Genomic DNA, 22,028 nt, shown 5'->3' with positions numbered 1-22,028 from the left:
TTTGGGGATAGCGTAGAACCCTGTTTCATGAGGGCAGAGGTAGAAATGGACTCAGAGGAAACCCAGTTTCCCTCACCAGGCACATCTGATACTCCAGGCGTTTCCGAGCCTCTTCGCTGGGTTTCCGCTTCCGGAAGAAGAGAGGCATTCTTCCTTTCCCCCCGGAGTAATCTTCACGACTCTAGGGCACAGGAGAGAAATTAGGGCCTGGGGAATTTGTGACACATCCAGGACAGGCAGCCACAGGAACGCAGAACACGTAGCTGATCTGCTGGACCGTATGATCCTTGAGGGCAGGGGCTATGTTCATCTTGACCATCAATCTGTGCCGTGAGCCCGGCACAATAGGTCTTTCTAAAGATGCTCTTTGAGAACTCCTAGCAGATGGGACTGATGAATCACTTCTAGTTCCTGAAACACTATAAGAGTGGCAAACCAAACACGCAAGGGATTGGCCAGCCATGACCTTGGGGATTGCAACCACACGATAGGCAAAGAGATCTCTTAGCAAAATAACAACCCAAAAGCAATCCTTAGACACCTTACCACCCTCATGGCTATTACTCCATGAGCGTCTCACCACAGCCCAGGTTAAGGTAATGAAACTGGCACGTGAGCTCAGTGATCTGGTTATACCGCCTGGATTGTAGAGAAACCAGTCTGGAATTCTGCTCTTTGGAGTCCTGATACTGTGGGGTTTGCCCAACTCCTTCATGCTCACACTACCTTGGCACACACTAAGTACGTTGTCCTGAACTCAGAAGCTAGGTGTTTACTGCCTGCCCTGTATCTGCAAATATCAGTGCTTGATAAGGGACATCAATGAGCCAGGAACAATGTTGTTACTACTAATAATGTTACCAATACCAGGTTCTGTGAGGACCCAGTGTTTTCATGTATGTGAAACCCGTAGCACATTACCAGTGTTCAATAAATGTCAGCCACAGAGCACTATACATCTCACAAACGTTGATTCAGCGCCTACCACAGCTTAAGGAACTAGGGAGAAGATGCAGTTGAAGAAGAAACACACCCAGTCCTCAAGGGGAAGGGCAGAGATCACAGGTCTCCGCCCACAGGGGCGTGGGCAGTCCGGGGAGCCGGCCAACCTGCAGAGCTGGCTCAGGCCCCTCTTGTCACCTACTTGCCAGCAGTGATGGGGATAATCTAAACACAGCCCTCCCCCAGCTCTCCTTGATGACAAGCTCTTACCCTTACCCTGCTCCCCAAGGACTAATCCTCTCTCACCTCTCCCCAAAATTCAGCCCTCCCCCGACCTGCCCCACAGTGGCCATCCCCTCTCCATCCCTCCCATAAGATCAGCTCTTCCCAACCTGCTCCTCGATGTCCACCTCTCATCCATTCCTTACCCGGACGTCCAGCCCAGTGGGAAGAACCACACCCATCCTCCCCAGGCTGGAGTGGGGAGAGCCCCACCTGGCTTTGTGGGTGCACAAGTCCCCAGTGCTCGTTCCCTCGGGTGGACCTGAAGATGGGCAGGTCACTCGTAAGGCTTGGTCATGGACGTCGGGTCTCAAGAGCACTGGGCACCGGGCCCGGGCGGAGCGGGAGTCTGGTATCCTCCAAACGCAGGAGCTTGGGACCAAAACAAAACTCTGAATCTCAGAAAGTCATTCAGACCAGGATGACGAAGTCAGACTCTGAAAACCGTATAATCTTGGAATTAAGAGTTGGGCGAGATTTAGACTCGAATCAAGTTGTTTTGATAACCAAAATGCACACATCACGAGGGAGCTAAAAGTGGGCTCGGGGTCCCCATGACCCTAGGGTCTAGGAATGGGGATGCGGACACCTTAGGGGAGGGGCGGGGCTTTGCAACTGGGCGACAGGAACCACAGGGTGACCCTCACCATTAGGGAGAATAGAGAACAGCGGGGCCCGAGAGCAGCCCTCTCTTGTTGCCTCCCCCAGGGGAACCTCCCGAACCCCTCCTTCCGAACCCTTAGCCACAACTCACCGCGGAGTAGGGTTCTCCAGCCCGTCAGCTCAGCCTCAGGAAACTGCCCATAAGCAACATGGCGGCAAGGACGTCGCTGGGAGGCTGGGCGGAGCTTAGCGGTTCTCGCGAGAGTCGTGCTTTCCGACCAATATCCGGCGCAGTCAGAGAACCTTCCGGTCTTTTGGCTTTCGGCTCGGAGGAGGCGACGGTGCAACGCGCTTCGGTCGTCCCGAATCCGGGTTCATCCGACACCAACCGCCTCCACCATGCCGCCTAAGTTCGACCCCAACGAGATCAAAGTCGGTGCGTGCTTTAGATGTGGCTCGGGCTGCGAAATGGAGCATCCCTCCTCCCGGCAGCCCGTCGGCCCCGCTGCCCCAGCAGCCGTTGCCGTTTTCACGTCGGGCTTTAAAAGTGCTGCCTGCTAGAGGCCTTTCCAGTGCTGCGTTCAGGGTGCTGTGAGGTCCTGGTCGAGTCTCTTAACGCTTTCTGGGCCTCAGCTTCCCCTCGTGTAAATGGGGAGGGAGGACCGGACGACCTGTGGTGGCTTTGCAGCCCGCACGCCTTAGGGTAAGGTTTGTGTCCGGGCGCTTCTCCCCTCCACTGGGTTGGCCGCCCTAGTGCGGGCCTCGGTAGCCGGAGCTGAACCGAAGGCCCCAGTCCCACGTGGCGCTCGGAGCGGTCCACGCCAGGGAGGAGGCGGCTCGCCCGCTGGGGGGTTGGGAGGCCTTCCTCGCTCCCTGCTGAGGCCCTTGGTGCTGTTCCGAGAAGAGACAAGCAGTGTGGCCAGCCCCGGAAGGATGGGGGGAGAAGGCTGGGACCCGGGGGCTCCCTGTGCAGCGCCGCTGCTCTTTTTTTTCTACAGTATACCTGAGGTGCACCGGTGGTGAGGTCGGTGCCACGTCTGCCCTGGCCCCCAAGATCGGCCCGCTGGGTCTGGTAAGTCATCCTCGTGGAGGCCTGTTTCTCGTCGAAGGAAAGCAGTTCAGGTCGGGCTTGTGCAAACGAGACCGGATCTGAGGTGCCTTTGACGTTGACGAGTTGGCAACCCCTCTGAGCCACTGGCTTGGAAGTACTCCCATAGCAGGGTGATCTAGGAAGCGGGAACAGGCTACTTCGAAGCTGTAATTTTTACTCTCCAGTGGCTCTTAACTGCTGCCTTTACTGTACCTGAGGGATGGGCCAGGGATCTGTGAGGGCTTAGAGTAGGTTGGTGACACTGGGCTGCCTCCTTAGCCTGTGTTTGCTAGTCAGGGAAATGGGCAGATCACTGATGGGATTAAATATCGGTTGGGAGGATTAAGTGGGCTGTGGGTTAAGATCCTGGTGAATTGTACGTAGTAGCCTGCATGACCTGTTCATTAATGTGAGCAGCTTTACCGACGACTGCCCTATTTACCTACTTGTTTATTTTTATGCTTTTTCTGAGCTTGCATTTCCCTGAGTATCGTTAGGCCTTTATTTCTTGGACATTGGTCTCCTGACCCAAACGTGTTTCTCACGTGGTCTTGCTTAACCAGTGTCTTACTACTTTTTCTTGGTTTTCGGTTTAGCTGGCACCCACTGGATAGCTTTCCTGTTGAGGCTGGTGGTCATTAGGAAATCTTAAGTAGCAAATGCCCAGACCCCATTCCTGCAGATTGACTTGGATTGGTCTGACACCAGGAATCTTTAAAACCGTTCACGTGATTTGAATGTAACCAGTGTCGAAAATCCCTACGTTAGACCATGTGGGTCCTTATGGGTGGGTAGGTATGTAGGTAGGTAAGGGACTTTGCCTTCCTAACAACCCTGGGTCTGCAGCTGACAGTCCCAAGCAGACTTCACCCCTAGCTGCAGTTCTCCAATGTATACAACTGTAGTAGCCATTCCCTTGATTCACTGGGTGCAGTTACATGCTTTCAAACTGCCCCCGTGTGCTGGATTGGAAAAGGTTTGGGGTGTTGCCAAGGGAGAAGGATAGGGCAGGGCGTCAGGCTGTACTGCAACTTCGAGCACAGTGTAATTGTATACCTTTTTTCTATAGTCTCCAAAAAAGGTTGGTGATGACATCGCCAAGGCAACCGGTGATTGGAAGGGTCTGAGGATTACAGTGAAGCTGACCATTCAGAACAGACAGGCTCAGGTACTTGCTTTGAGGGGGAGGGCAGAGGTAGCAACCATCTGAAATCCCTGGGTGGAAGGTTTTTGCTGACATGGCCATCTGCCACAGTGGTGAGCTGAGGGCAATTTTAAATGTGGGGAAGCCTTTTTTGAGAGCAAGGATCAAGAAATTGTAGATGCGGGCTCAAATACTAACTTGTCACTTGTGTGACATTGGGCAAATCAATCACTTCGTGTCTCCTAGGGTAGGACACGTTTTAGATTGTGAAAAGTAGTTGAGAATGTACACAGCAAACCCCACCTGGCCCATGTTTTTTGAGAGCCAAGTTGCAAGGCAGTATTGACCTTTTTCATTGGAGGGTGGAGGAGGGCTTAATTCACATGGAGAATCTCTTCTGCAGATTGAAGTGGTACCTTCTGCCTCCGCCCTGATTATCAAAGCCCTAAAGGAACCGCCAAGGGACAGAAAGAAGCAGAAAAACAGTGAGTGGTCTTTTCCCTGGTAATCTGAGTGGTGGTGTCTACCCAGTGTGATACTTAGCTGCATGTTTTTGCTTTAGCAGAACCTAGGGATGGCACAGGGATTTGCTCAGAAGCTGTTAGACAGCCAGGCACTGCCAAGAAGTGCCTCACGGCTCTCCCCCAGTCCCCTAGCCCGGGACTGGCCCTCCCTAAAAGTACATGCAGGAGGGAAATAGGGGGAAGTACTTGACAGTGATGTCCAATAATCAGACCATTTCTGAGCTGGAAGATTCTGACAGCTTAACTAACCCCAGTAACTTCAGTTTGTCTTTTTTTGTGTAAAAAAAGATAGTGTCACCCACGCAAGGTTCGCAGAGACCTGATTTTACCCCAGCCACCCGCCACTGCACCTGATCAGTTCTCGTGGCTGGTGCAATCCAGTGGTGAGCTGATAGTAAACCCCAGCTTAGGAAACAGGGTTGTTCTTCATGTGGATGACTCTGTGCCGAAAGCATGGGAACAGCCTAAAAATAAAGGTGAAGGGAGAATATGTGGTCTTCTCTGGCCTTGGGTTGTGACACAGCTTTTGCTGTTTATTTCTTCTGCAGTTAAGCACAGTGGAAACATCACTTTTGACGAGATTGTCAACATTGCCCGACAGATGAGGCACCGATCGTTAGCCAGGGAACTCTCTGGTAAGTGGACGGCAGGGAACCCCCTTGTTATATGGGGTGTATTCACTGAGTGGTAGCATTCCTCAGCTTGAAGGGATATTACTCTGTAAGACCCACAGTTGGGGTGCAGGGTCTTCTGGGTTTAAAGAATGACTTGGGGTCAGTGAATATTTGGGTCGGGTGTGTTTAATCTGGGTGTCAGAACCCACGGACCCTTTGCATTCAGAGCCTGTATAACTAAATGGAGTTCGGAGTTTTGGCTTAGAGGAGCAGGGATGTTACTCCATAAAATAGGCTTAATTTCTCTTTATCTGATGTGAAAAAGTATTTCCCCTTGGGTATATGAGTATTGCTGAAGCCCCTCTTAATGCCACTTTTCTTAATTACAGGAACCATTAAAGAGATTCTGGGGACTGCCCAATCTGTGGGCTGCAATGTTGATGGCCGCCACCCTCATGACATCATAGATGACATCAATAGTGGTGCAGTGGAATGTCCAGCTGTAAGTGACTTCTGTTTCTCTTGCCTAGATCAGGGTGAGAGCTGGAGGAAAGCTAAAGTAGTATTTGTACAGGCTGCAAAGTTTCTAGAAATGGTCAATAATGGGTTTGGACTATTAAGAATTTCTTGTTCCGCTAATGATAGGTTTTTCTTTTTTCTTTCCCACAGAGTTAAGATTAAGAACTACAAAGGAAACTATTTTAATAAAGGATCAGTTGACAACCAGTGGACCTTTTGATACAGCCTCTTCCTTGAGGGACCTACCCCCTTTGTGGTCAAATGGTGGCTAATGGGGTCACGGTGGCAGAACCTCTGGAAAAAGTCGTTGCTTGGGTAACAAACTCCTTGTGGGTCAGATTGTTGCCCTGTATGGGACTAGCTCAGAGAAGACCCCTGGAAAAGAAGTCTCTGTGCTATTTGTAGGCTGCATGTATTCATAGAACTCTTCAGAAGAACAAAATTCTTGGCCAAAAAGAAAACTACCCCAGTGTGAAATGGTCAGGAATCTATCCCAGACCAGTTTAATTCTTGAGTGTGTTAGGGGCCCATAACCCTTAATGTGAGGCTTCACTATCCATTCCAGTGCACAGCCAGGGCTCAGAAGCACTGATGGGAAACAAACCTGACCTTTATGTCCTTAAGGGTCGTTTTCTTTCTTTAAAAAAAGCTTTTTAGTGTATTTTGAGAGAGTGTGGAACCTGGAGAGGGACAGAGAGGGAGGGAGGCACAGAATCCAAAGCAGGCTCCAGGCTCCGAGCTGTCAGCAGAGTCCTATGCAGGGCTCAACGCACAAACTGAGATCATGACCTGAGCCGAAGTTGGGACACTTAACCAACTGAGCCACCCAGGTGCCCCGTTACAGGTCATTTTCTAATGGCATGTTTTTGCCTTTCCTGAGTCTCTCTTCCCTTAGTTTGGCTCCTTTTTTTATTAAGGTGTGGATGATATAGCTGGGTCCTGGGGCAAGCTACAATCAAGCTACTTGAAGGGACTTTTGGGACTAACCTAAAGGGGGTTATGAATAATTAACCCAAGAACTTAATTTCCTTGGCATTGCATCTTTGCCTTTCCGGAATTTTGTCAATGGGCCTTTCAAGTCCGTGGATTTTTTAATCGCCCCAGGTACAAGCAGGTTGGAGAGCTGTCTTTAGTAAAAGGATTACGTGAGCACTGAGGACCTGTGCCAAGTTGCCAAGAAACAAGCTAGAGGCCCTGGGTGATGACTGTTGAGGCTGATTCTGAAGTCAAGTGTGTAGTGTCAAACCTCAGGGGTTTATAAATGCAGAGATGAGGTCATGCCGATTGGGTGTGAGGATATGTCAAAGACAAGCCCCCCAGGACCTTTCAAGGAAGAAAGTAGGCCCACAAGGAAAATCTTGACCTAAAGGATACTGTTCTCTAGAAAGGAAGTGTAGGACCCACCAGCCTAAGAGCCAGGGGAAGATGGTGAGCTTCAGGTTCTCTTGTGTCTCCATAGAAAGGGATGTACCTCGCTGGGGGATATGACTAGCTTCATCCTGATACCTTCAGCCTCCATTTTTCCCTCTGGGCAGTTTTCTTCCTAGCAGTACCCAACACTAGAACTAGGTGCATTGGGCCTATCTGCCTAGATTTTCCTATCTTGAGCATGGATAGATCTTCCTTACTCCTGGTAAGACTGTAGCATATAGTAGTTAGTGGCTCTTACAGTCTTTTTCCTCACTTTGGCCCCATTATGGAGAAACTGTTCATTCCTGTTCAGTGTTGGTTCTTTTTAACAGCCCTTATTCACACAGAGATAACATTCTCCCCAAATACCTGGCCTTTAAGAAGGCAACAAGTCCTTCACTCACTGGTCACTTCTTATGAACCAAGGTTTCTGCAGTGCTCTCTATACAAGCACTCTGGTTCACTGAATAAAGGTCAATCTCTAATTTGAATTGGGTAGTTTATGCTTCCTGAAAAGAAGAGCTCTCAACACCTTCCACATACAACATGTAAAGTAGGGACTATTTATTAAAGGTGCTTTTTTTGCATGTGGCTCTGAGCTACAGACTATAAAAAGCCTGATGTCTCCAGAGGTTTTCAAACTACCTGCAATGCCTGTCAGGTCCCTACCAGCTTTTTGGTTGTTTCTGGTTACTCCCCAGCATGGAGTCTCTGATGTCTAATGAAAGCTGAACTACACCTGAAGGCCTTCCCACACTCGGCACATTCATAGGGTTTCACACCAGTGTGGATTCTCTGATGCTGACTTAGGGAGGAGCTCTGGTTAAACGCCTTCCCACATTCATTGCACTCATAGGGTTTTTCTCCTGTGTGAATGATGTGATGTCGAATGAGGGCTGAACTCTCACTGAAAAATTTCCCACACTCATTACATTTATAGGGCTTCTCCCCAGTGTGGGTCTTCTGGTGGATTATGAGGTTTGTACTTTGGCTGAAGGCCTTCCCACACTCGCTGCACTTGTAGGGCTTCTCTCCCGTGTGAGTCCTCTGGTGGTTTGTGAGGTTTGCGCTCTGACTGAAGGCCTTCCCGCATGCGCCACACTTGTAGGGTTTCTCCCCCGTGTGGATTCGCTGGTGCTGAATGAAGGCGGCGCAGTAACTGAAGGCCTTCCCACACTCCCTGCACTCGTACGGCTTCTCCCCTGTGTGTGTCCTCTGGTGGTTTGTGAGATTCGCGCTGTGGCGGAAGGCCTTCCCGCAGTCGCTGCACTCGTAGGGCTTTTCTCCTGTGTGGATTCGCTCATGCTGGACGAGGGCTGAGCAGTCACTGAAGGCCTTGTTGCACGCGCTGCATCTGTAGGGCTTCTCTCCCGTGTGAGTTCGCTGGTGTTTGGTGAGGTTGGCGTTCTGGCTGAAGGCTCTTCCACATTCGTTGCATTTGTAAGGCTTCTCTCCCGTGTGAATCCTCTGGTGCTGAATGAGAGATGAACTCTGGCCAAAAGCCTTCCCACATTCATTGCACTCATACGGCTTCTCCCCAGTGTGACTCTTCTGATGCTGAGACAGGGAGGAGCAGTAACTGAAGGCTTTGCCGCATTCACTGCACGTATATGGTTTCGCTCTGTGAGGCTTCGTGGTATCTGAATTTTTCCTGAGGCTCTTTGTATGTGCTTCCCATTTGCGGGGTCTCACTTCTGTAGGAACTCTCTGTTGTGGAGAAAGGACTGGTCTCAGGTTGAAGCCCTTCCCCGGTTCACTGTTCCTGGGGTCTGACTCCCCAGGGGGCATCTCTATACTTGTGTCTTGGAATGAATTTTCAGAAATGTCTTGCTCGGGTGGTGATTCAGACATAATCTTCCAGTCTGAAAAATATTTAGAAAAGCAATTTTTCCCCCTTTGGTGGAAGAAAAGGTACTACTGAAATACAAAAGGCTGATGGAGTTTGCCCGAGCTCTTCGGCAGACCAGCCTGATGCTCCCCCCGCTTTAAACCAAAACACGTCTCACATTTCTGTTCTAAACTGTAAACATTGACCAAGATGGCTCTTCAGCTATGTGAGCACGCTTTATTCCCTTTCCTAAAGCGCAAAGGGATATACAGAAGTGTAACCTCCCTCAGATGCAAGGCTCACTTATCTCTGACCCTTTCCTCTGCTTTGGCCAAATACTGGGCAGTCTTCGTGTGTCTTCTTAGTCTCAATCCTTGATGTGGTTTTGGGCAATCTGCTTACCAAACTTAAAAAACTCACCTTAAAAAGCTGAGGATTGGGGGTGCCTGGGTGGCTCAGTCAGTTAAGCATCCGACTTGATTTTGGCTCAGGTCATGATCTCACGGTTTATGGGTCTGAGCCCTGCATCAGGCTCTGTGCTGATGGTGCAGAGCCTGCTTAGGATTCTCTCCCTCTCTCTGTGTTCCTCCCCCACTTGTGCTCGCTCACTCTCTCCCAAAATAAACTTGAAAAGAATTAAAAAAAAAAAAGCTGATGATCAATGCCAGCATGATGAATTTTTTTCACCTATCAAATCAGCAAGATTTCAAAAACATGCTAATTCTAGAGTGCTGGTAAGGGTGCAGCATCAAGAGATCTTACACGCTGGTGTGACTGCAAAAATTGGGACAGCCTAGCCCTTCTGGAGAGCAATCTGGTTGTACATGTCAAGAGTCTTTAAAATGTTGACATTGGAACTGCACTTGTAAGAATTCATCTTAAGGAACCAATGAGAAAATACACAAAGCTGGGTTGACAAAGTTGCTCACAGCATCATTTGTCAAAGAAAAGCAAACACCTTTCAAAAAAGGAATGACCAGGGCGCCTGGGTGGCGCAGTCGGTTAAGCGTCCGACTTCAGCCAGGTCACAATCTCGTGGTCCGTGAGTTCGAGCCCCGCATCAGGCTCTGGGCCGATGGCTCGGAGCCTGGAGCCTGTTTCCGATTCTGTGTCTCCCTCTCTCTCTGCCCCTCCCCCGTTCATGCTCTGTCTCTCTCTGTCCCAAAAATAAATAAACGTTGAAAAAAAAAATTAAAAAAAAAAAGGAATGACCATAGTATAGCCAATTGAGGGACACTACTTAGCAATCAAAGGTCATGTATGGAATGGGTACACTATAGTTCCTTTTCCAGAAAGGTGTTTATTGAGAAAACACTGGAAAGATACACAGTGTGAATGTAACCTGTGCTATCTTTGGGTTGTGAAATCAAGGGCAATTTTTATTTTCTTGTGTTTACCTGTATTTTCTAATGTTCTCTAATATTAGCGTTATAATAAAAGTCACAAAAACCTTTCAGAGAATATGCAGTGATAAAAATACTGTTAAATGGAAAAAAAAAAGACCATGTAAATTATACGTGGTTATTCAACTTCAGAAAAACATATCACTGCATTTTGTTATAGGAAGAAGATGGAGGAACTTTTTTTTTTTTATCCTTTTCCAAATCTCAAATTAGCATATTTTTACAAGAAAATAGTTCTTTTATTTGTGTTTTTAGAAAGAGAGTAAGTGTGCTAGTGGGAGAGGGGAGCAGAGGGAAAGAGAATCTTAAGCAGGCTCCATGCTCAGGGCAGAGCTTGATACAGGGCTCGATCCCATGACCCTGCGATCATGACCTGACCCAAAATCAAGAGTGGAATGCTCAACCGACTGAGCCCCTCAGATGCCCTGAAAAGAGTTCTTTTAAGTAGAATAAATAGTATTGCTTTTATAATCAGAAAGTAGATACTAAAAAAATTTTTAAAATTTATTTATTTTGAGAGAGAGAGAGAGAGAGCATGAGTGCAGGGGAAGGGTAGCTAGGGAGGGAGAGAGAGAATCCCAATCAGGCTCTGCCCTGCCAGCACAGAGCCTGACGTGGGGCCCAAACCCATGAAGCCATGAGATCATGATCCAAGCCAAAACCAAGAGTTGGACTCTTAACCAACCGAACCACCCAGGCACCCTGAGAAAGTAGATATTTTTTAAAAGAAGAGTTAAAGATTCTTAACCTTTTTTGGGATCTCCTTCATTTTAGGAGAAAACTTTATAAAATGTGAGTAATGTTTATTTAGGAACTGAAGCACAGGGTCCCACACACCTGTCTCCTACACAGGGCTTGTACCTAAGAGGGTGGACTTTTAGGGGGGGCTACAGAACTTCTTTTCACAAGGGTCAATTCTCCTGAAGATTCTTTGGGTTTCTACCTTATTTCTCAGAAGAGAGAATAGCAAGGTCAGTTCTGGGTGACATTTATTTGAATTTTTTTGTTTTATTTTTTAATTTGAGAGAGGGAATCCCAATCAGGCTCTGTGCTGTCAGCACAGAGCCTGAAGTGGGGCTCAAACCCATGAAACCACAATGACTTGGGGTTTGAAGCGAGGCCAGTCTGATCGCAAAGCCCACTATTCTACCTCATGGGGTGATTAAAAAAATCAAATCAAAGGCACTAATGTGGACTTCAAAAGGGCTTTTGCTCCCCAGACACATGGACTTTGGTGTGTGCTCACTCACCGGTGCAGGTGCTCCTCAGGCCTCCTCCCTCCAGCATCCACGGGCCTTCTTCCCTTTGTTCCAACTGAGAGTTCATGCCAGGCTGGGACACTGGAAGTCCTTTTCAAGGGGGAAAATGGGCTTTAGAGATGTAGATTAGGTATAAATAGCCACCAGAACTCAAGGGAGTGGAAACACACTAGTCAGGTCGCTTATTTCACTCACTCAGTAGTTATTTATTGAGCACTTACTTGGTGCCAGGCACTGGGGGATGCAGCAGTAATTAAGACAGACACAGTGCCAAGGAGGGGTCAAGTCAAGGAGTGAAGTGAAGTCCCCAAAGCAAGTTATTAAAAAAGACAAGAACTTACTGAATATGGAGGAACTGGCCTGAGGTCACCCCGCCCCTCCTGGGAAATAAGAAAACAGGGAGGTGTGGTCTCAGGGGAAACAAAATGAAACTGCCTATTTCCCAACCTGGAATGCAGAGACCTTACACGAGGAAACCAGGAGGAATAAACACTAGCCCTCCTATGTGTCAGCAAATTGGAAAGTGCCACAGATTTTCAGAACTGGGTAGATTCTAAATTTCAAATGGTTTCCTTACCCAGCAGGACCAAGTTCCTGGTGTTTTCTGGTATCCCCTCCTTGAACCTGTCCTTAGGAGCAGGGATCAAGTGCCTCCACCCCTCCTGGGTAAAAGCTACAGTCACACTGCTGAAGGGCATGGATCCCTGAAACAACAAGCACATTCCTTTAATGTTTATTTATTTTTTAAGAGACAGAGCTCGAGCAGGAGACAGGGAAGAGAGGGAGACACAGAATCTGTGAGCAGGGGAGGGGCAGAGAGACACAGAATCTGAAACAGGCTCCAGGCTCTGAGCGGTCAGCACAGAGCAGGACGCGGGGCTCAAACTCATAAACCGCAAGATCATGACCTGAGCCAAAGTAGGACGCTCAACTGACTGAGCCACCCAGGCACCCCAAACAAGCACATTCCGGCTTGCCCAGTGGCCTTAGGATACGAGGCAGCTCTGAGTAGTTTAAGAAAAACACTGATTGATCACTTCCTACGTGCCTCACACTATACAGGATACTGACACACAAAAATAAATCAAATACAGTCTCTTTGCATGTATACAACTCTGACAGACTTTATACATAGAGTGCGTATACATCTGTATCTATTTTTGGGGGAGGGAGGGAAGGCTTTCAAGCTTTTTATTGTTTGCTCCTATAGCTCGTGAGAGAAACAGACACTTTAATTGGCTTGTCCCGCCCACACACATGCGCCATTTCCGGTTTCAGCGCCAGCCCTCTCTTTTGCCTTGAAACGGAAATGCGCCAAAACGCGCCTGTAGCGGGAAAGCTGGCTCAAGCCTCATTTCCTTGGAAAAAGCCAAGAACGAGAAAGACAGATAGCTTTGTGAGGTTCTCCTTTGCAGCATTTTTCTTTTCTTAAATTTCTTTTCGAACGTACAGCAACGTTGAAAGATTTCTACCGTGAGCATCCACCGCCTAACATCATCGATCTGTTGTGTACTGTATATACATACACCTACCCATATGCAGATACATATATATCCATCCCTCTACCCTTTTACCAAGCTGTCTTGCCCTAGGAGTTATGAGATCAACAACCTTTTCTCTTTCTTTTTGTCTAGTTTCTCTTTTGAGCAGTTCTATTTGTAAATAGTGATATTTCATGACTTGTAGTCTCGTTTACAGGTCTTCCAATGAAAAAAAGAAAATGCTTGTTAGAACAAAATGCATTCCATATTGCAGTTACTATATGGGTCCATCGGTGGACCCTCTTAAAAACTTGTCAACACCATCCAGCCAAAGACCACCAGGAACACACCTAAAAGAAAGGAAGAATGCAGCGAGGCCAAAACTACAACTGGGAAAGTAGAAGTGGTTACTCATATTAGCTAGGATAGGGGGTGTTTGGTCAGTTTTGTTGTTTGGACGATATTCTTTTTTCTTGTCTCAGTTTGGAGGTGACTACGGAGTGGCCTTGTTTCTGTCTTGATTCATCACGGTCACAGAATGACCTTAATCTGTTGGAAATGTATTGGGAATACTGGAGAAACAATATTTCACAGGCCGGGTAGGACAGCCAATGAGCAGTTCATTCATTTGGAGGATGTCGCCGGAATTGGGTATTTAGACCTTCAAAACCACCATAAACACACCAACCCAGGCTCCTTCCTTCGCTCTCAAGCCATTTTTGAACCTCCATCTGTATCTATATAAAAGAAGTAACTGGGCAGAAACTAACAGGTGCTTGGGAACTGAAAGAGCAAATGTAGATAAAACAAAAATAGAATGTATACGTTTATGCTATGAGAAATCAGAAAGAACTGTGAAAGTTCAATTCTTCAGAATGCGTGATAAACATCCCTATGAACTTGGACATCACACAGTACGAAAGGAACGCCAGATGTGTGTGTGACTACCTGTAGTAGCATGTTAGACACACGGACAGACCAGGTGCCAGGATAACAGAGAAGGAATCCTGGGTGGAGAGCACGGGAAAACCACAGAGAGGAGGTGATTGCTGAGAGGGCCTTGAAGGAGGGAGTTCATCAGATGGAGAAAGAGAAGGTGGTGAGGCACAATGAGCAAAGGCACGGAGGTGAGGAAGTCCTCGTGTCTGTTTTCAGCACAAGTAATGCACTTCTATCTACCTCGTTAGCCACGCCAGAAACCTGTATGTCATCGTCCCCTTTCCTGCAACAAATCACTGCATCTTCATTTCCCCCCCACGATCACTAGAGCTTGCACATTTCTCTCTGTGGCCCTGTCACTGCCTTATTTGAGGCCAGCATCATTTTCCAAAGTATAATACATCTTTTGACCTCTAATTTTACCTGTTCTCCCAACCCCATCTTTCATACTGAGAAATGCAGTACACACACAGGACAAAGAGGGTCATTTTTTAAAAACTATAAAATATTTAAAACATTTGGGTCATTTTAAAATGGTCAAGAGGGGGCGCCTGGGTGGCGCAGTCGGTTAAGCGTCCGACTTCAGCCAGGTCACGATCTCGCGGTCCGTGAGTTCGAGCCCCGCGTCGGGCTCTGGGCTGATGGCTCAGAGCCTGGAGCCTGTTTCCGATTCTGTGTCTCCCTCTCTCTCTGCCCCTCCCCCGTTCATGCTCTGTCTCTCTCTGTCCCAAAAATAAATAAACGTTGAAAAAAAAAAAAATTAAAAAAAAAAATGGTCAAGAGAATAAAATCCACCATAAAGATGTAACTCTCATGAACTGGAAATAACAATAAGAAATTCATAAAGAAAAAAACTGTAGGAAGTACAAAAACAAATTCAAAATACTACAGCTATGAGATGTTAAAAGAACTCAGTCGTTAGCAGGGTTAATACAAAATAAACAACAAAACAGAGCGACGGAAGAACTGAGCAATTTAATAAGGTTGAGCTAATACAGCCATTAAACCCTCCATTCTGCAATCACTCTATACCTGGGTGTTCTGGGTTGACAAAAGACACACACTCTGTCTCCATGGAACAGAGACCAGCTGAATAGGCAGACAGAGAAACCAAAGTGACAATTCGAGAATATCTAAGAAAATAGGACCCACAGCCAAGAGTTTTCACTATAAACAAGAAAGGAAGAGGGGCGCCTGGGTGGCGCAGTCAGTTAAGCGTCCGACTTCAGCCAGGTCACGATCTCGCGGTCTGCGAGTTCGAGCCCCGCGTCAGGCTCTGGGCTGATGGCTCAGAGCCTGAAGCCTGTTTCCGATTCTGTGTCTCCCTCTCTCTGCCCCTCCCCCGTTCATGCTCTGTCTCTCTCTGTCCCAAATAAATAAATAAACGTTGAAAAAAAAAATTAAAAAAAAAAAAAGGAAGAAAACAAATTAGAAATTTGACATAAGAGGTTTAAAAGATCGATTTTTAAAATAAATCTGACAAAAGCGAAAGCAAAAAACTAAAAGAAAAATCTGTTATTAAGAGAACTGATAAGAAAATCCAAGAGCAGACTTTCTAAGGAAAAGAAACAGACCATTACCTAGTCTAGTCAAGTAAAAAGAGAAGGCAGTTCCTACCCTGGTAGAACTATGCAATGGAATACACTAGGAATGATTCTGTAGAATGCTCTTAATGAAATGAGAGAAATATTGATCTAATTCTGTGAACCGGAAATAAAAAGAAAGTTACAAACCCATTTTGGGAAAGTAGAAAAGGGAGACTTATGGGGGCATCTAGCTGGCTTAGCCGGTAGAACAAGCGACTTTTGATCTCGGTGTTGTGAGTTCAAGCCCCATGGTGGGTATAGAGCTTACTTAAAAATAAAATCCTGGGGCATCTGGGTGGCTCAGTTGGTTAAGCAACCAACTTTGATCTTGACCTAGGTCAGGATCTCACGATTCGTGAGATTTGGATTCTCTCTCTCCTTCTCTCTCTGCCTCTCCCCTGCCCAATCTTACTGTTTCAAAAAAAGAAACAAACAAAACAACAAAACAAAACACATACACACAAACACAAAACTTTAAAACTAAAATCTTAAAAAAAGAAAAGGAAAGGAAGAATATGCCTGAAAGGACACAAATGAAAATGTTAAGTGTTTTAATTCTCTGTGGGAATAAGGGTGAGTTTTTGAGTGTGTTTTCTGTGTTTTTCAGGTTTTCTACAATAAACATGAATTCCTTTTGTAATTAACAAACAGAAACAAAAACCTCTTAATATTTTTTATTATTATTTTTTTATTTACATGTATTTATTTTTGAGAGACAGAGAGAGGGGGCACAAGTAGGGGAGGGGCAGAGAGAATGAGACACAGAATCCGAAGCAGGCTCCAGGCTCCAAGCTGTCAGCACAGAGCCCGATGCGGGGCTCGAACCCACAAACCATGAGATCGTGACCTGAGCCGAAGTCGGACGCTTAACCGACTGAGCCACCCAGGTACGCCAAACCTCTTAATATTTTAAAAAGGAAAAAGAGGCTGCCTCTAAGAGGAAATTTCAAACTCACGTGGGTCCCAACTGTGAGACCAGCTGCCATTCCTTCATCTCCTGTGGTTTCCTCATGGGGAAGGACAGGGTCTGGAGAAGGTGGCTCTGCAGGAAGGGAAAGAAACCAGTAAGGTTTAAAAGTTACAGCTCACCAAGCTAGAGAGTCTCACATTCTCACTCTGAAGAAGGGGGCTCAAAGGACACTGCAGGGTCGGGGGCACTCGGACTGAATGTGCAGACCTGCAGGGGAATGTAAATTTTCCATTGCCCTCCCTACTTCAGAAACCCCATCAATTCACTCAGATGCAGGGAGTAAGAGACTCAAGTAGCGTAGGTCACCACTTACCAGCAGCTTGCCAGTCACATAACCTTCCTACGTCTCATTTTTCTCATCTGTAAATGGGGGTGATGATCCTTTGTTCATTGTTTTTATTTTATTTTTTTAATGTTTATTTTTGAAAGAGAGATAGAGTGTGAGTGGGGGAGGGGCAGAGAGAGAGAGGGAGACAGAATCTGAAACAGGCTCCAGGCTCTGAGCTGACAGCACACAGCCTGACGTGGGGCTCAAACTCGGGAGCAGCGAGCTCATGACCTGAGCCAAAGTTGGACGCTTAACCGACTGAGCCACCCAGGTGCCCCTTGGATGATGATCCTTTGTAAAGATGCTGTGAAGATGAAAGAAAAGTGCAGACAAAGCAGATGGCACAATGCTTAGCATGTAAGCACACAGTTTACAAATATCACCTACTGCTCAGTTTGCTGGGAGAAAGTGCTCTGCAGATTTCAGACATTTACCAAATCAAAAGAGGTAATGACCAAGTGGGAGTCATCCCAGAAATGCAAGATTGGTTCAACATGAGAAAATCAATCAACATAATATGCCACGTTAATAAAAAGCGAAAGACCAACACGGATCATCACAATAAACACCAAAAAAGGCCATTACACAAAATCTGACACCCTTTCCTGATAACACACATTCAATAAACCGGGAAGAGCAGAGAAGGACTTCAATTTGATAAAAGGCAACCACAGAAAACCCAGATTTACATCATACTTAATGGTAAAAGACTGAAACATTCCTCTAAGATGAAGACGAAGATATCTGCTCTCACCACTTCTATTCAGTATTATACTGGAGGTTCTAGCCAGGAAATTAGGAAGGGTTGTGGCGGGGGGAGAAAGGCATCCAGGTTGGAAAGGAAGAAGTAATTATCAGTATGTGTTGACACGATTTTGTATACAGAAAATGCTAAGGAAGGGTGCCTAGCTGTTTTCAGTCAATAGAGCATGTGACTCTAGATCTCAAGGTTGTGAGTTCAAGCTCCACATTGGGTGTGCAGCCTAACTAAAAAGTAAATAAAAAATAAAGTAGCCCTGCTATTTAGAAAAAAAAAAAAAAAAAAGAAAATCCTAAGGAACCCACAGAACCAAAACAAAACAAAACACCTATGACAGCTAAACCAGGTCAGCAAGATTGCAAGATCCAAGATGGATATACAATAAAAAGACAACCCAATTAAAAATGGGCAAAGAATTTAAACAGACATTTCTCCAACTGTATTTCTGTACACTAGTAATGTATAATCCAAAAGTGAAATTAAAAAAAAACAATTCCCTTTGCAAGAGCATTAAAAGAATAAAACACTGAGGAATAAATTTAACAATGGAAATGCAAAACATGCACACTAAAAGCTACCAAACACTGTTGAAATTACAGAAGGTCGAAATAAATGGAAAGATATCCCATGGATTCATGGATTGGAAGACAACAGTGTTGGGATGGCAATACTCACCCAACTCATCTACAGAATTATGCAAAATCCCAGGGGACTTTTTAATGGAAATTGATTAAGCTGACCCTAAAATTCATCTAGAAATGCAAATGACCCAGAAGAGCCAAACAATCTAGAAAAAACAAAGTTGGAGAACTCACATTCACACTATCAAAACCTTCTATAAAACAAAAGTAACTAAATAGTGTGGTTCTAGTATGAGGATAGAAATATAGATTGATGGAGGCGGTGCCTTGGATGGCTCAGTCGGTTGGGCATCGGACTTCAGCTCGGGTCATGGTCTCGCGGTCCGCGAGTTCGGGTCCTGCGTCGGGCTCTGTGTGGACAGCTCAGAGCCTGGAGCCTGCTTCGGATTCTGTGTCTCCCTCTTTCTCTGCCCCTTCCGCACTCATGCTCTTTCTATCTCCCAAAAATAAGTAAATGTTAAAAAAAAAGAAAAGAAATATAGATCAGTGGAGAAGAACTGAGAATCCAGAAATAGATCCATGTATTTGTGGACAACTGATTTTCAAAAAGAGTGCCAAGAAATTAAATGGGGAAAGATTAATCTTCAAAAAGGTGGTGCTGGGGAGGTGCATCGGTGGCTCAGTCAGTTAAGGGTCCAACTCTTGGTTTCGGCTCAGGTCATGCTCTCATGGTTTTGTAAGTTCAAGCCCTGCATCGGGCTCTGTGCTGACAGTGTGGAGCCTGCTTGGGATTCTTTCTTTCTCTCCCTCACTCTCTGCTACTCTCCTGCTCACACGGTCTCAGTCTCTCTGAAAAATAAACAAACTTAAAAAAAAAAATGGTGCTGAAACAATTGGATATCGACATACAAACTTGTAACTCACACCACATACAAAAATTAACTCAAAATGGATCAAAGACATAAGTGTAAAAAGTGAAAACTCCTAGAAGAAAACTTAACTATAAATCTTTAGTACTGTGCTGACAGCTCAGAGCCTTGAGCCTGCTTCAGATTCTGTGTCTCCCTCCTCTCTGCCCCTCCCCTGCTCATGCTCTGTCTCTCAATAATAAATGTTAAAAACATTTTTTTTAAATAAATCTTTAGTACCTCTGGTTAGGCAATGGTTTCATAGATAAGACACCAAAAGCACAAGCAACAGAAGAAAAAATAAACTGAATTTCACTGAAATTAAAAATTTGTGCTTCAAAAGGCACTATCAAGAAAGATAAAAAAGATAACCACAGAATGGCAGAAAATATCTGCAAAACATCTATCTTCTAAGGGTCTAGTATCCAGAATATTTAAAGAATTCTTCCGGGGGCGCCTGGGTGGCGCAGTCGGTTAAGCGTCCGACTTCAGCCAGGTCACGATCTCGCGCTCCGTGAGTTCGAGCCCCGCGTCGGGCTCTGGGCTGATGGCTCAGAGCCTGGAGCCTGTTTCCGATTCTGTGTCTCCCTCTCTCTCTGCCCCTCCCCTGTTCATGCTCTGTCTCTCTCTGTCCCAAAAATAAATAAAAACGTTAGAAAAAAAAAATTAAAAAAAAAAAAATTCTTCCACCTCAACAATAAAAAGACAAATAGCCCAATTAAAAAGTGGGCAAAGGATATGACTAGATATTTCTTTAAGTGAGATATACAAATGGCCAATAAGTACATGAAAAGATACTCAACATCGCTAGTCATTTAAGAAATGCATATCAAACAATCATGAGATATTTCACACCCACTAAGATGGCTACAATAAAAAAGATGGAAAACAAGTGTTGATGAGGATGTGGAGAAACTAGAACTTCCATACATTGCTACTGGGATTGTGCAATGGTGCAGCCACTGTGGAAAACAGTTTGACAGTTCCTCGGAAAGTTAAATGGAGTTCCCATATGACCCAGCAGTTCCTCTCCTAGATGCACACATTCACACAAAAACTTGTGCACATGTTGTCACAGCAACATTATTCATAATAGCAGATACTGAGGAACAAAATGTGGTATATCAATATAATGATATCATTCAGCCATAAAAAGGACTGAAGTACATTCATTCATGTCACAACACAGATGACCCTTGAAACATTATTCTAAGTGAAAGAAGCCAGACACATATATTGTATGATTTTATTTTTTTGTCTTTTTAAAGTTTATTTTGAGAGACAGCGAGCAGGGGAGGGGCAGAGAGATAGAGGGGTCCACGCTGTCAGTGCAGAGCCTGACGTGGGGCCACATCTCACGAACCTGAGCCGGAACCAAGAGCCAGACACTTAAGACTGAGCCACCCAGGCGCCCCTGTATGACTCTATTTTTATGAAATGTCCAGAAGAGGCAAATCCATAGGAACAGAAAGTAAAAATCCATAGAGATTGGGGGAAGAGGGAATAAGGAGCGATGGCTAATGGGTATGGGCTTCTTTTAGGGGTGATAAAAATGTTCTGGAATTAAATAGTGGTGATGGCCGCACAACCTGGTGAACTCAAAGTCACTTTATTGTAGACTTTAAAAAAGAAGTACGTAAGTCTGAATATTGGTCTCAGTACAGACCTTATGTTATTGAATTGTACCTAACTCCATTGTACCTTAATGTCCTCTTTGGTAGTACCAGGAGGATGATAACCATCCTACTTGCTGTTCCCAGGTCTCTGGGGGAAGACAACACAAAATGCTAGATATGCACTTGAGAAATTACAGACCAGTACAGGGACCCCCTGATCTAAGAGAGGATGGCATAGGCCTCGGTGGTTAAGTTTACACACACGTTTGTTCTGTTGTATAAATTGTTCAACGTGCTTTAAAAAACGTTATTTTATTTGATGCTTTTTAGAAGTAAACAAGGTAGTTAACGTTATTTTACGCTTCCCTCCAGGAAGAAACGCAGCGTAAAAGACCAAACCAGTGCCCCAGAGCTTAAACAGGAACGCTAGCCTTCTGATTCCAAATCTCCAGTATGCTCCTCGACTTCACGGACCCACTGACTTGAACCGGCCCTCATTCTCATGTGGAGCCAATAGGCTTCTGTTCTGAGAATTTCTGGCTGTTTCAAGAACGGCCGGAAGACCAGAAACAATAGGAAATCCTGGGTTGTCCCATTTTCCTTCCCATGGCCCATTTATCTCGGCTTTCATAAGCCAATGGTGCATCAAGCAGATCGGGGTAAGTAGGATACTCAGGGCTTATTCAGGCCTGAGGGCCTCCAACTTTCTTGACCCTAGAATTCTTTACTCAAAAAAGGATCGTCCCCAACCACGTGTGGGAAGGATAACCGGAGTTCTGGTCCCGGTCACACAGCGGTATTAGTGGGCAAGTTGGAACAAGAAGCCGGATCTCCTGCAAACCGCTCCCTCCACACCCTCCTTCTTACCTCCTTCCTCCAGCATTTGGATGCCACCTCGCGCCACCGCCTCCCAGCAGTTCTCTGAACCCCAGCCGCGCTCTGCAGGCCTGCTCTGCCTCCGGCTTCTGCTGTCAGACGCCGGGTCTGGCCCTGGGAACTCTGGTCAGGCCTGTCCAGTCGGATCTGTCTCCCCAGCGGCAGCCAGGCCTCGCGAATGGGGAGCCCGTGGCGCAACCACCGACTCGGTCTCAAGCGAATGCTGCGTGGAAAAAGCCGCCGCCGGCTACCCGAGAACGCTACCGGGTACCAGTGTGAACTCAGAAACCCTAGCCGCAGGGATTGCCAAGCGCCAGGCCCAGCTCGCGCGCCTAAGAGGACGCGTTCGAATAGCGTCACTTCCG

The 22,028-nt window shown here is 46.2% G+C and overlaps 3 protein-coding genes and 1 non-coding gene across 11 annotated transcripts in view; 2 read left to right on the top strand and 2 right to left on the bottom strand.

The window, feature by feature from the left end:
* LRSAM1 (leucine rich repeat and sterile alpha motif containing 1) overlaps positions 1-2,110 on the bottom strand; it is a 39,742-nt gene extending 37,632 nt beyond the window's left edge. For all 4 annotated transcript variants that reach the window (XR_015243080.1, XM_025929277.2, XM_086684077.1 and 1 more), the window contains exons 1-3: positions 1,979-2,110; positions 1,438-1,596; positions 77-181 (exon numbers count right to left, since the gene is read on the bottom strand). Coding sequence is in view for 2 of the 4 variants with exons in the window: in XM_025929277.2 (XP_025785062.1) it covers positions 77-148 (72 nt within the window). In the remaining 2 variants the exon portion in view is untranslated. The remainder of the gene's footprint in view (positions 1-76; positions 182-1,437; positions 1,597-1,978) is intronic.
* RPL12 (ribosomal protein L12) lies at positions 2,108-5,925 on the top strand. The gene is made up of 7 exons (XM_025915929.2): positions 2,108-2,263; positions 2,826-2,899; positions 3,987-4,085; positions 4,465-4,546; positions 5,134-5,220; positions 5,589-5,701; positions 5,869-5,925. The coding sequence occupies exons 1-7, from the start codon at positions 2,227-2,229 to the stop codon at positions 5,872-5,874; spliced, it is 498 nt and encodes a 165-aa protein (XP_025771714.1). The 5' UTR covers positions 2,108-2,226; the 3' UTR covers positions 5,875-5,925.
* On the top strand, positions 4,923-5,050 carry LOC112851811 (small nucleolar RNA SNORA65). Its single transcript, XR_003222822.1, has one exon. It is a non-coding gene; the product is annotated as a small nucleolar RNA SNORA65 (small nucleolar RNA).
* A 1,743-nt stretch (positions 5,926-7,668) lies between the features above and the next one.
* On the bottom strand, positions 7,669-21,788 carry ZNF79 (zinc finger protein 79). 5 transcript variants are annotated; one of them, XM_025926883.2, is made up of 5 exons: positions 21,655-21,788; positions 16,581-16,666; positions 12,196-12,322; positions 11,610-11,708; positions 7,669-8,990 (listed from the first exon to the last, which is right to left on the bottom strand). In XM_025926883.2, exons 1-5 carry the CDS (start codon positions 21,668-21,670, stop codon positions 7,819-7,821), a joined length of 1,500 nt encoding a protein of 499 aa, XP_025782668.2. In that variant the 5' UTR covers positions 21,671-21,788; the 3' UTR covers positions 7,669-7,818. The 5 variants fall into 5 exon arrangements, with proteins under 5 accessions (XP_025782668.2, XP_086540207.1, XP_086540206.1 ...); XM_086684081.1 differs by lacking the exons at positions 12,196-12,322; positions 21,655-21,788 and adding an exon at positions 11,960-11,998 and having other exon boundaries at positions 16,581-16,655; XM_086684080.1 differs by lacking the exons at positions 16,581-16,666; positions 21,655-21,788 and adding an exon at positions 11,960-11,998 and having other exon boundaries at positions 12,196-14,576.
* Between the last annotated feature and the right edge of the window lie 240 nt (positions 21,789-22,028).

The sequence above is a fragment of the Puma concolor genome, chromosome D4, assembly GCF_028749965.1.
Source record: "Puma concolor isolate L17-30 chromosome D4, mPumCon1.1.hap2, whole genome shotgun sequence".
Lineage (NCBI taxonomy): Eukaryota > Metazoa > Chordata > Mammalia > Carnivora > Felidae > Puma > Puma concolor.
This window is presented reverse-complemented; position numbering and strand designations above follow the sequence as displayed.

Bases quoted from the DNA above. Each gene is read 5' to 3' on its own strand.
- ZNF79 (XM_025926883.2), bottom strand. The intron at 12,323-16,580 runs GTGAGTTTGAAA...TTGTTGTTTCAG, and splicing joins GTCTCACAGTTGGGACCCAC to GGATCCATGCCCTTCAGCAG. The intron at 11,709-12,195 runs GTAAGGAAACCA...CCCCTTGAAAAG, and splicing joins CAGGAACTTGGTCCTGCTGG to GACTTCCAGTGTCCCAGCCT.
- RPL12 (XM_025915929.2), top strand. From the start codon at position 2,227: ATGCCGCCTAAGTTCGACCCCAACGAGATCAAAGTCG. The intron at 2,264-2,825 runs GTGCGTGCTTTA...TTTTTTCTACAG, and splicing joins CCCCAACGAGATCAAAGTCG to TATACCTGAGGTGCACCGGT. The intron at 4,086-4,464 runs GTACTTGCTTTG...TCTCTTCTGCAG, and splicing joins TTCAGAACAGACAGGCTCAG to ATTGAAGTGGTACCTTCTGC.